This window comes from Schistocerca gregaria, chromosome 9 (genome assembly GCF_023897955.1).
Source record: "Schistocerca gregaria isolate iqSchGreg1 chromosome 9, iqSchGreg1.2, whole genome shotgun sequence".
Taxonomy (NCBI): domain Eukaryota; kingdom Metazoa; phylum Arthropoda; class Insecta; order Orthoptera; family Acrididae; genus Schistocerca; species Schistocerca gregaria.
In genome coordinates this window covers 116,089,028-116,102,689 of record NC_064928.1, presented here as the reverse complement: position 1 = coordinate 116,102,689, position 13,662 = coordinate 116,089,028, and the positions used below count along the sequence as shown (strand labels likewise).

General features: G+C 41.9%; 1 protein-coding gene across 1 annotated transcript in view; it reads right to left on the bottom strand.

Moving 5' to 3' along the window:
• Window positions 1–13,662, bottom strand: part of LOC126292129 (cytochrome P450 4C1-like) — a 132,359-nt gene that overhangs the window by 40,616 nt on the left and 78,081 nt on the right. Inside the window, exon 3 of the mRNA XM_049985962.1 lies at window positions 1,718–1,919. Within this exon, the coding sequence (XP_049841919.1) occupies window positions 1,718–1,919 (202 nt within the window). The remainder of the gene's footprint in view (window positions 1–1,717; window positions 1,920–13,662) is intronic.

The window sequence follows — 13,662 nt, the reverse complement described above, 5'->3', positions numbered from 1 at the left end:
AGATGGATGAGGATCACCCTAGCAAACATATGGCCTGCAAATGAGTGACTTCATTGAGATATGTGGCCGTTGAAAGAGTATCTTGAAAACTGCCAAGCTGGGTGAATATTCATATGCTACCGTCTTGAGCATCTACGGAAAGAGGTAGGACAATGAAACTACCACTATTTGTTAAATGTTAGAACGTACATAACTCTTCACAGAACGTGGAACTTGGAGTACTGTCTGATCTGCAAATTAGGACAGATGGTGATCTGTGGCAGCTCTGCCAAAAGAGCACAATGCTGGTGCATTCACAAGTGTTTTGGTGCTCACCGTTCATCGTATATTGTTGAACATTGAACTCGGTATCAGACCACCCCTACATGTTTACATGTTGACCCAGCGACATCGCCAATTACCACTGTATTGGGCACGGGGCCATCGGGAGTCGACCGTCGACCAATGGAAACGTGTCGGCTGTTCGGGTGAACCATATTTTAGATCGATGGTCCTCTCCACAGACGCTGTCATCGAGGTGAACGGAGCTCGAAACGTGCAGCGTGACACGGATTCAGGCTGGTGGGAGCTGTATTATCCTATGGCAGACATTCTCCTGCGCTTGCATGAGACCTGTGGTAGTAATAGAACACACACTGACAGCTGCAAGCTATCTGCATGCCTCCATGCTTGACGTCTTCCCCAATGGGGATATCATCTTTCAGCAGTATAATGTCCACGCTCAGAGCCAGAACCGTGGTATAGTTTTCGGATGAGGAATTTAGTGAATTCACGTTGATGTCTCGGTTTGTAAATTCGCCAGATGTAAATCCTATGGAACCTATCTGGGTCCCTATTGGGTGCCATTATCTGTACGCATATCAGTGGAGAGTTATTTACGCGAATTACAGGACCTGTATGTAGACATCTAACGCCACATGCTTTCACAAACCCACCATCAGATTGTTAGGTCCCTGATATGTCGAATCAGTGACTTATTTTTTCCAAAGACGGCCAAACGAGTTATTAAGCAGGGGGTCATAACGTTTTTGCTCATCAGTGTGTCTTCGGTCTATTGTGGTTTGTAGCTTATAACACTTTTGATAGAGATGAGGATGATTATATTGTGAGATAAAAAGTTTCGCTCGTTTTCTCTTGAAATCCCGTCTTAAAATTAAATGTTAATAGCATCGTTGAAGTGTATGAGTCCTGAGATGTTTGATATTGGAATAGTGATCGTAAACAGCGTACTACCTGTGTAGGATGTGAATAAAATGTTCCTTCATATGCAGTCACAGCAAAAAACTGTTTTTTCATATTCTGCTTGTGTATTTTACACATTCCTGTTAGTCTTTAACAAAAAACGGAACATGGTTAAGTCAACTTAGAGTACCTTGCATGGACAATAAGTATCTAATGTAGCTGCCGTTTAAATATGTGTTATACCTAGGCATATTGCAAAACATTAGCATTCATGGATGGCAATGTGAAACTGAGTATTTTTATTCTGCTATTTAGGACGTGGTCAGATTAACTTATGTTTGAAATCCAATTATAAGTCCGCGCCAACGAACGACATGTGAAGTATGGTTGTAGCGAGTCACGAGATGCAAAAGCCACAAGCAGTATCTCTTCTGAAAACAGAGATGAATCGTTGTGTTTGAACAAGAAATTCATCTGACCACGGGATAACAGTCCAGAACATTTTAGTAAGTTTTACTTGGTCTGGTTAACTCACCTCAGAGTGAAATGTTGGGTTGATAAGTTTGCGGTGTGTCTTCCACTGGCTGCCATTGACGGAGAGTAAGCCATCACCGAGAAAGATCCGTATGGTACGGCACAAGAAGGGGTCACGGTCTACCATCTTCGATGTCAGCATGATGTGTTGAACATCGTCTGGGTGCACCACCATCAGCACCTGCACTGGGCCGATGTAGAACCTGCCACCAGGACAACAAGGGTACCAACATGCTCGTGGATTGGCAGAAAAACAACTGTACGATAGCCGGCCGCGGTGGTCTCGCGGTTCTAGGCGCGCAGTCCGGAACCGTGCGACTGCTACGGTCGCAGGTTCGAATCCTGCCTCGGGCATGGATGTGTGTGATGTCCTTAAGTTAGTTAGGTTTAAGAAGTTCTAAGTTCTAGGGGACTGATGACCACAGCAGTTGAGTCCCATAGTGCTCAGAGCCATTTGAACTGTACGATAACAGAGTATCACAATAGTTCAGGTTAATGACAAAACACCAGTGGAAGAGATTTCAATGGCTGTCGAAATATGTTCAGAGCACTAAGCGTTCAATATGTTATAATATATTCATGTGCTGGAATCGGGGTCTCTAAAGATCTTGGCAAAAATTCGAAAACACCCTGCATGTGCAACCTGGAGTTCACTCTAAACACTTTTTATATCTGTGTCCATATAGATCCAACTGTGACAATGGAGGACGGTAATGAATAAGGGTTGGCAAACTACGTATCAGGCAGATTCGATGGACAAATAATGAACCAAACATGCAAGTACTCAAAGCAGTGGTACAACCATTTTTAAATGAGATTCCCACATTAATCATCAATCTCATCTGGGCATTGTCTCGCTGAAGTATGACGTATGGTATTACCTAGAAAAATAACAGTACATCAGGATCGAAACCCTAGAATGTTGCCTTTATTAGTACAGGCCATATGCCATCGCAAGCGAAGTTTATCCGCCAAGTCACTCAATACACATGCTACCACGTTGTGGTCACCATGGTAGTATCTAACACAAACGTAACCATCACTGTACGACATTCTGAAGTGGTAATTGTGAGAAAACACTACATTTGCCAGTCAGCATGTATGAAATAATGTTTACATTCCTTTCGGTCAGTAAGGGTTTGTGGCTTGTTGATAGCAGTAGTTGACCCAATAGCGTAGGTGACAACAATCCATCATGCAGCAGATGTCCTCAAACAGCAACCCCAGAGAAACATGCATAAGTAACATGAATGTTGCTGTTGCATCAAGATTTGAAATGACCGAGATGGGTATTAGGTGATTGGTCAATGTATCACTCTGGTGACAAGATACCAGTTCTGAAGTTGGGTCATTAGAGTCATAACTAGTGATACACTGTAACGCCATGCATTGGGATCTGTCGATTTTGGTTGGATGTAAGTGGCATGTTTATGTAATACATGTAGCATGTACATCACTCAACCAATATGTCAGCAGAATCGTGCTACACATTATTATGAGCTAGCTGTCAGGGCATTACTGTTATCCAGTTTCCCCACAGATGTACAAGTCATAGGGGGTGTTGTGGAGTGGCTGCCACATTCCCTGGATTTATGACCGTTAGATTTCTATTTGTGGAGGCATTTTTTAATTGTGTATGGAGTGAAGATCCAGAAACCTTGCACAATTTAGGGAACAGAGTTTTTTATACTTATACTCACATTTCAGTAAATGGGTTGATTAAAGTCCATGAGGAATAGGTGTAATGATAACATGAGTCTTACATTTGCTAGAACCCAGATCGAGTATATTATGTAACGTTTATCGATTATCAACAGCATTTGTACCGTACTGTGTACAGGACAAGTAGCCAGTCTGGAAATATTACAGGGTTCCGATACAAAATTTCATTCCAAATTTTTTAACTATCTGTTTTATAAGAGTTTTCTCAGAACCTACATGCTGGATAGAACCATGGCAACAGCAGACACTGTTGTTATCGGTATTTTGCTGACAAAGCCAACCTCAGGTGTCACCATGGTGAGCCAATAGGAAGCATGGGTCAATAGTCACTTGTCGATTGCTGGCTCATTCTAGGACTGGAGTCCACTTTACATGAAATGAATTTGCAGTTGTGCATAAGGACAACCTTCAGCTGTAGAATGGAATGACGACAATGAAAGTTTGTGCCAGACCGGGACTCTAACCCCGATTTCCCGCTTATCGCGAGCTTTCGCCTTATCATCTGGCTATCCCTGCACCGCTCACGGCCAGACCGAAACTTTATACGTCGCAAACCACGCATCTGTAGTCGCCGCAGTGCCTGCTCTCATGGATATGCATGCAGGTCCAAAGGAACTTTGCATCGTAATCAGAATAACACAGGCACTGCAAAATCATATTGTAGAGTACAGTTTGGTCATCCCTTGTGCTGCAGCTCCCTTACAGAATGGATGGCGACAGCCAACCGTCTTTGTCTCTGTGTCTTTTTGATCAGCCAGTAGCTGATTCATAAACGAACATTTTCTGTCTTCCTACTTCTCGACCCACTACGTTCATTTAGACAGGTGACTGGCTTCAGAGTCTAGCTGAGGTGAGCTTCTCCACATCCTCATCCATCGTATGCAGCTGTCCCTTCTACGACGGTACAAATTGCTGTCAGAAATGGGATTCTCCAGCTTTAAGTCCTAAGGGAGGCCTTTAAAATTTAGGTTCATGCTTAATGCCTCTTGTCTGATTGAGTAAACGTTGCGGCTATTGCCTTGCCATGAGTCTGGCTGCAGTGCATCGCCTTGTTGCCTGGCAAGCGCTCCATTAGCGAATTCCACCACTGCAGCACAGGCAAATTCCAGCCTGCTGTATGTTGTGGCCAGCCGATTGGTCCTGCCCAGGTGTGTTTCAACAGCCCTTACCAGGGCAGTACTATCTTATCACAACCTGTAGACCACCACTCTGCATCCCTCTGTAGCTGGAATGTTCCGCATTCATCTCTTGATCCACACCAAGAGAGCAGTGTAGCAGCTGCGTGTTGGTTAAAGCAACCAGCATCATCTCAGCGCATCCACAATGGTTCCGCCCGCCTGATGTGCCAGCCACCAACATGGGCCACTGCTGAAGTCACCCTCCACGCCTCACACTGTATCATTGACGTCTCGTCACGCGAAAGACTGTAAGTGTCGCTACAGGCTTTCCTTTACATCCACCCAGCTGCTCATGCGAGTCCTCAAAAGAACGAGGCGCCACACTCCTGTTTTCAGACACGGAACCCTGAGTTCATGGTCTAGGCTGTTCGTGTAAGTGCAGTTCAACTTTCTTGTCTACTCGTTTTCAGCAGACGTCATGACTACTACATGCTCGACCATAGAATGAGTTGCAGGGTTGTCTGGCAGAGACCTGCAAGAGCAAATAGCGACATGTACGTTATGAAATCAGGGATCTGAGGAGCAGTTACAAACAAGACAAGAGTCGCTTCCCGCTTACAGAGTTAACCAAAGTATGCAAGCCACATAAGATCAGGCCACTATCTATGTACAAGAGTACTTCTTGTGTCAAAAACTGACTTGAGATGTAATATTCCTCTGGTCATTTTTATATGTTCTATATTGGGAAAACCCCCAGAAAATGTGAACGCCGTTTCACAATATGATAGTGATGCCAGCCGAATGTCTTCATGTCCATATGAAATTTGGATCTGTCTTAAATGCCTGAACATACGTGAAATCAGTAGAAACAATATAATTCCCACACCTTCACGTAATAGTTAAAGAGTTAACAGACAAGTGCGAAGGCAAAAATTGGAGTTACCACAAAGATAACATATCCATTCATACGCAATGGCTAAGAGAGCATTCAGGAGTTTTTGATGATAGAATATGCACAGTTTCGTGCCATAGGAACATTTTGGCGTTGGGCCAAGTGAGAAATGATGTGTCAGAGACGAGAGCAACAGATTTATTCAATGGAGAATAACTCCACATATTGGGGACGAAGTAAAGTTTGTGTGGCACCTTGGCTTTTCATTAAGTGGCCCATCTTACGCTGTGGGCAGAGGCGGCTGGACTTTTCTTCAGATTTCGTCATGTGGTAACGATCCGTGACACGTTCTTACAACGGTAACAAGTCGTAGGAGATGGGAATTGGCATATCACATCACTGATAGGTGCTGGACTCCTTCCTGCCCTTATGGCAGAGAAATTGGCAACTCAAGTACCACTTGACGCCAGCCATGGGAAAAACTGAGATGGGGCATGGGAGGATTTCAGTGTTTTTAGAGATTTGACCATTCCTCCAAGGCCTAGTAACTTAGGAGTCGTGGGTTAGCGACGACAGATTGTTGCATTTTCTCGGTTTCGTTTTCGCACCCAGTTCTATTCTGTCTACCACTATCTTTTCTATCTAAACATGACCGCCCTTCTTATTTCATTCTGTATTCCCATGAGTCGAGAACATAGATTGAGGATAAACTGCAAAAAGACAGAACTAATAAGAAGTAGCAAAATGAGAATACTGAGAAACTAAACATCAAAACTGGTTATCATATAGTAGACGAAGTAAAGTTATTCTCCTACCTTGGAAAGAATATAGCCCACGATGGGTTAATCAAAAAGGACACAAAATGCATACTATCACTGTCAAAGAGAGCATTCCTGGTCAAGAGAAGGCTACTAATATCAAACATAGGTCTAAAGCTCAGGAAATTTCTGAGAATGTACACACATGTGGAGTACAGAATTTTTTGTTGTGAATCATGGACTGACACAGACAAGATATAGGGTCAGCATGATTGGACATCGCTTGAGGCACCAGTGAATGGCTTCCACAGTACTAGAGAGAGCTGTAGAGGGTAAAACCTGTAGATGAAGACAGAGACAGGATTACATTCTGCAGTTATTTGAGGGTTTAGTGTGCCAAACTTATACTGAGATGAAGAGGTTGCCGCAGCATAGGATCTCATTGCAGGCTGCATCAAGCAGTCAAAATACTAAAAATTAAAATAGAATAAAATTAAAATAAAAAGTTTACAGTACAAGTTTTCTACTTGCATGGTAAAATAGTTTCACATTAATTTGAATGTTTTTATTGTAAGACTGATGGAGTATTCACTGAAAGCAAGTTATGAATAAGCTTCAAGAGCTTAGCTATATGCAAACATCTTCCAGATGTGCATGCACCCACAAGTTTTGTGGAATTTACACTCTCAGTTATTGTAAGTGACACCTCTTCTGTCCTTTAGAATTATTCTGATCTAATATGTGTTAATCTGTATTCTCCAAGCTAGTAAAAGACACTATTTAAACACTATGGGCTCTGTGAACAATTATCAAATATTTCAAGTACAGGGTGTTTAAAAAATGACCGGTATATTTGAAACGGCAATAAAAACTAAACGAGCAGCGATAGAAATACACCGTTTGTTGCAATATGCTTGGGACAACAGTACATTTTCAGGCGGAAAAACTTTCGAAATTACAGTAGTTACAATTTTCAACAACAGATGGCGCTGCAAGTGATGTGAAAGATATAGAAGACAACGCAGTCTGTGGGTGCGCCATTCTGTACGTCGTCTTTCTGCTGTAAGCGTGTGCTGTTCACAACGTGCAAGTGTGCTGTGGACAACATGGTTTATTCCTTAGAACAGAGGATTTTTCTGGTCTTGGAAATCCACCGCCTAGAACACAGTGTTGTTGCAACAAGACGAAGTTTTCAGCGGAGGTTTAATGTAACCAAAGGACCGAAAAGCGATACAATAAAGGATCTGTTTGAAAAGTTTCAACGGACTGGGAACGTGACGGATGAACGTGCTGGAAAGGTAGAGCGACCGAGTACGACAACCACAGAGGGCAACGTGCAGCTAGTGCAGCAGGTGATCCAACAGCGGCCTCGGATTTCTGTTCGCCGTGTTGCAGCTGCGGTCCAAATGACGCCAACGTCCACGTATCGTCTCATGCACCAGAGTTTACACCTCTATCCATACAAAATTCAAACGCGGCAACCCCTCAGCGCCGCTACCATTGCTGCACGAGAGACATTCGCTAACTATATAGTGCACATGATTGATGACGGCGATGTGCATGTGGGCTGCATTTGGTTTACTGACGAAACTTATTTTTACCTGGACGGCTTCGTCAATAAACAGAAGTGGCGCATATGGGGATCTGAAAAACCCCATGTTGCAGTCCCATCCTCCCTGCATTCTCAAAAAGTACTGGTCTGGGCCGCCATTTCTTCCAAAGGAATCATTGGCCCATTTTTCAGATCCGAAACGATTACTGCATCACGCTATCCGGACATTCTTCATGAATTTGTGGCGGTACAAACTGCCTTAGACGACACTGCGAACACTTCGTGGTTTATGCAAGATGTTGCCCGGCCACATCGCACGGCCGACGTCTTTAATTTCCTGAATGAATATTTCGATGATCATGTGATTGCTTTGGGCTATCCGAAACATACAGGAGGCGGCGTGGATTGGCCTCCCTGTTCGGCAGACATGAACCCCTGTGACTTCTTTCTGTGGGGACACTTGAAAGACCAGGTGTACCGCCAGAATCCAGAAACAATTGAACAGCTGAAGCAGTACATCTCATCTGCATGTGAAGCCATTCCGCCAGACACGTTGTCAAAGGTTTCGGGTAATTTCATTCAGAAACTAAGCCATATTATTGCTACGCATGGTGGATATGTGCAAAATATCGTACTATAGAGTTTCCCAGACCGCAGCACCATCTGTTGTTGACAATTGTAACTACTGTAATTTCGAAAGTTTGTCTGCCTGAAAATGTACTGTTGTCCCAAGCATATTGCAACAAACGGTGTATTTCTATCGCTGCTCGTTTAGTTTGTATTGCCGTTTCAAATATACCGGTCATTTTTGAAACACCCTATATATATATATATATATATATATATATATATATATATATATATATATATATATATATGTGTGTGTGTGTGTGTGTGTACCTTTTTGTAATAACTATATATTTGAATGGACAAGTTGGAAATTTTCATTATTTTATTTTGCTGATGGTGCACAGTTAAAAACCTCTTTTGCTTATTGTACCCTCTGACTTTTGTAGTTTTAAGTCATCCATTATTTGTGTAAACCAGGGTGATTGCTGTATTAGCTTGCAGGTTTGAACTACCTCCAAGGAATAATTTTGTTCAACTGTGTTTGCCTTCTGAGCGTTCTATACTAGTGGAGAAGCAGCGCGCCATTTATCTCTTTTGAAATGCCCGGGCTCCTAACGCCGAACACAGCGGAGTTGGACGGAATGTGCTGATGGCGACAGTGGGTTTGCACTGTGGCTGCAAACGCGGACTAGAGTGCCTCAGAGGGGGTGTGTGGGCAACGCTTGGCAACAATGTACTCATATGCGGGCCTTGTGTGTATAAACACCTCACCTGGGCTACCCTGCCAGCCGTAGGAAGAGGGCCCGAACTCTTCCGAAGGCAAACAGAACTATCGCATCTTCGAACAAAGCGGGATTCTCGCGCCAACTCACCTGTTCAGGTGTAGCTGCGAGCGAACTATTTCCTGTGCGTTATGTTAGTTATTTTAGCATGTGCTACAGTGAACTCTGAGGCTCAAGCGACAAGTTAATACGTGAAATAATGAATCAGGTAAATTGACTACTCTCTGAACCCTTCAGTTCACGGAAGTTTTAAGAAAAATTAGAAATCAAGAGGCCAGGTAGACCGACTCCTGCTTTAACAATTTCGCAGACCGTTAAAACGAAAAGTCGCCTATTCAGTAGGAAATTTAACTCTGAACAGTACAACAAGCGTGAATGGCGGTGTGTCTGTGACATGAAAAATGCCTTATTTTGTTTTTCTTGTTTATTATCTGGAGGAGATCTTTCATGGTCTAAACACGAAGTCTGTGACATTCAACACTTCCATGACAAAATTAGGAAACACGAACTTCATTCAGTCCATGTAAATAACGTTTTGAATATGGTAATTCTAGGCAATGTAAATATAACTACAGAATTAGACAGTGGGTACAGAAGGTCCGTGGCATTACACAACCAAAAAGTTACCGATAATAGATACATATTGAATCTAATTACTAACTGTATTTGTTTCTGTGGTGCTTTGGAACGTGCGCTTAGAGGGCATGATGAGACTGAATGATCTTCCAATCCTGGTGTTTTTCGTTCCTTGATTAATTTTAGTGCAGAATTATACTCTGTATTAAAATCGCATTTAGAGTAAGCTACAGTTTTCAAAGGAACCTCAAAAACCATCCAGAATGAATTCCTCCAGTGCATCCTTCAAGTCTGCCAAGAGGAAATTAGAAAGCAGTGACGTAGCCTGTGTTATCCAGACTGTTATAGTATATAGGTACATCGTTAACGGAAAACCAGTTGAAAGATTTTCGAACTTCACAGCACCAGAAAAGTATGATGCCCAGTGTTTGGCAACGTCCATCATCGAACAGATAAATAATCATTTGGGGAATTGTCCACATAAGCTAATAGAGCAAACATATGATGGTGCAGCAGTCATGAATGGGTCGTCACGTGGGATGCGGGCACTTGTTAAGGAAAAGTTTCCCAATGCTTTATACATTCATTGTTATGCCCACCAATTGAATCTCATCATGCTTAAAGCCGCTTCCATTAATAAAAATGTGCGAATATTCTTCTCTAAACTTTAGGGACTTTGCAGCTTCTTTTCAGTATCTCCTCAAACAACAGCAGTTCTCGACGAAATAGTACGAAAACGACTGCCACGTTCAGTGCCCACTGGAATTTTCAGTCAAGGAGTGTCAATACCGTTTTCGAATACAGGGAAGTGCATGAATAATATGAGCCAGGGGGAAAAACTGTATAATGAGAACACGATCCTAAAAGCCTGTGGCTTAGTAACGATTTTGAAGGATGAAAAGTTGATTTTTTGGCTTTCATTTTTCATGAAATCATGATCCATGCGGATATTTTGTATAACCAGCTACAAAAAAGGGATATTGACCCAACTTACGTACAAAATCAGCTGACAGCTTTTGAGCGTGAAATTGCTAACATTAGGGAAGGAGTGAGTGAAAATTCAACAGGTTTACACGAGTATCGTAAAAGAGGGAGAACTGAAGATGGCGCAGCGATGTGTAATCTACTGCGGGAGGCAAAAGAAGTATGTGATGTCATAAGTTACGAGGCAAAAGATGGATTCAAGTTCACTGGACACTTAGTTGCATCCTCTCTGTAACTTCAAGAGAAATTCTTTACTCACTCTTCCAGTTTTCCAGAAACTTCTTCCAGAGCTGCTATTGAATGCTACTCTTTTTTGGAAGCAAAAAAACTTCGTACAGAACTCTGTGTTATTTATGGAAGAGAGGAGTTCAAAAGCATGTACGGAGCTTTAAGCTTTCTGGATTACATAATAGACAATAATCTTTGTGATACACCGAACGAATCTGTGAAGCTCCTGAAAGCGATAATTACAATTCCAATGACCGCATCACAAGCAGAACGTTGTTTTTCTTCGATGAAACGCATCAAAATCTTCTTGCGGAATACTATGGACCAAGAAAGAATGTCAGCACTGGCGATTCTATTGAACAAGACCTCGTTTTAGGAGTTGCACACTTCAATCAAAGATTGAAAGATTTGCAAATATGAAGGAAAGAAGAATAGAGTTCCTGTACAAGTGATCACCACTACATCCCAATTCAGAGATAAAATCGAACGGCGTTAACATCAGTTCTGCCGAAAAAGGTTAGTAAAGCATGCCTACCACTTTTTGAGTACATAGAGCTGCAGTTGATTTTAATTCCTTTTATTCTGCCAAAGTAAGAGTTTTTTCTGTGTACACAATTTGGTTTTATTATGAGTAGATGCAGGAGTGAGACGAGCTAGCGGTCTGTTTATATCAGGCATTATAAAAACATGAGCAGTGTACTGATTTTCTCTCTTCTGTTGATGTTTTCCTTCGTGAACAAAGTGCACCACCGTCTTCTTTGGTCACGAGCCGCCACACGTGTAAACACTGTTCTGTTATGCTGCATGGTCCTATGCTATTGTCACTGACATGTCGTATTTAGTAAATACTTAAGGTATTAGACCATCGTCTTAACAATTACTTAAAGCTCTTGGAAGGTACCTCACTAATTTCCAAACGCATCTATGTAAATAAGAGTTGTAGAATTTAAATGGCCCCTTATGAAAAGGAAGGTGGTGGGAACATGGCACCCATGCCAGTTGGGCAAGGAATGTTAACAAATAGAATAAACTGCCCATCTCTGATTCCACCATTATAATAAGCCTGGTAAAAGGGAAGGGGTAGGTATTAGGTACGATTGGGTGTGAGGGAAGGCCAAGGTATCTGTCAACAATGCAGTCTGGGTTCGTATGACCAAAACCAACCTACTGTCAGCAGTGACAGATGTTGTCACCGTGAAGGATCCAGGGAGGCAAGTACTCGAGTGAGATGACATGGAAACTCACTGCTCATTTGACACTTGTAAATTATATATATATATATATATATATATATATATATATATATATATATATATATATTACATCTTAACTGTTTTACATGGTGGGAGACTGTAGGTATTTTATTTAGTTATTTCAAAGTACTGCGTGAAGCATTTATCTGTTTTACATACATCTATGATTCTTGATTCTGTATATATTAAGGTTCGATGAAGTAAAAATGTTTCCCAAGTCTGTATACTAATAAACGCTTTCACTCTATGTTCTCTTACTCGCTTTGAAATTACGAAATGAGTAATCGCTGAGTCGCCTGTAGAAAAATTAACAGAGTACTTAAGCGTAATTCAGAAAAACTGCAGATTCAGTTTTGCAGATAAATTTGAGTCACTAATTGTCGATGAAACAGACCAAAAATTTCACTTATTACCATGCTGAAGGCCACTTTTGCTAATTATTTGAAAATAGAATATCAGTCAAGATATCTCAATATACTTTCGTTTGAGACTACATTTTCAATTTTCTCAACAGGAATCGCCAGAGGAGAAGTGAATGATTTTACTTTGTTTCGTCACATTGAAACTTTGACATAAGAAACAATTTATGCACGTTCTGACGTATTCTGTGTCATGTCTCAACTTGACTAATACAGTAGATCTGTGTTGTGATACGTTATTGTTTTACGCACTTTGCCTTTTTTAAATTACAATTTATTACTCATAAGAAATGAGACACGAATAAGAATACAGAAAATAACATAAATATAGAAAAGAGACGCCACACACGTTCATTTCTTCCTGTTATACTTAGTTTTTAGCAAATCGTGATAAGTACTTCCTTTGTGAACTAAGTTCCAGAACAGGTTTTTGTATGTCTATAAAAGGAATAAATGTTGTTTTCATGTTATTTGGTATGTGTGCGTCCTTGAAATGACTTCTGCCGTGTTCCTGCGCGACCTCACTAGGTAGCAGAACTATGCTTAGCAATACACTGTCTTGGTCTTGGAGAGTTGTTGGTGGATGGTGACGTCTCCCAAGCGCACTCCAGATGTGACCTATGGGATTGAAATTGGGAGAGCAAGGAGGTCAAGCTATGCATGGAATATCTTTGGTTTCCATGAAAATGTCAACCACACGTGCTCTATGAGGTCGAGCATTATCGTCCATTAAAACGAAGTCTGGCCCACAGGATCTTGCAACAACCGCACATGAGGTCCCAAGATACCTGAGAGCAGTTACATCTTGCCGATTCGCCTGTAGAATTTCATGAGGATATGTTACAGTGGTCAACGTGATCCCTGCTGACACCGTTAGCGATCTTCCTCTATATAGGTCTCTTTCGACAATGTTTGGGTCCCGAAAACGTGTCCCACGTTCCCTCCAGATGGGAATCCGTCGGGAGTCACTCTCCACACCAAATCGTAAATCACCTGTAAAGAGAACATTGGCCCATGTTCGACAGTCCAGGTGGCATGCGAACGACTCAACTCTAGACGTCCCCTTCTTTGAAGATGTGTCAGAGGTACACA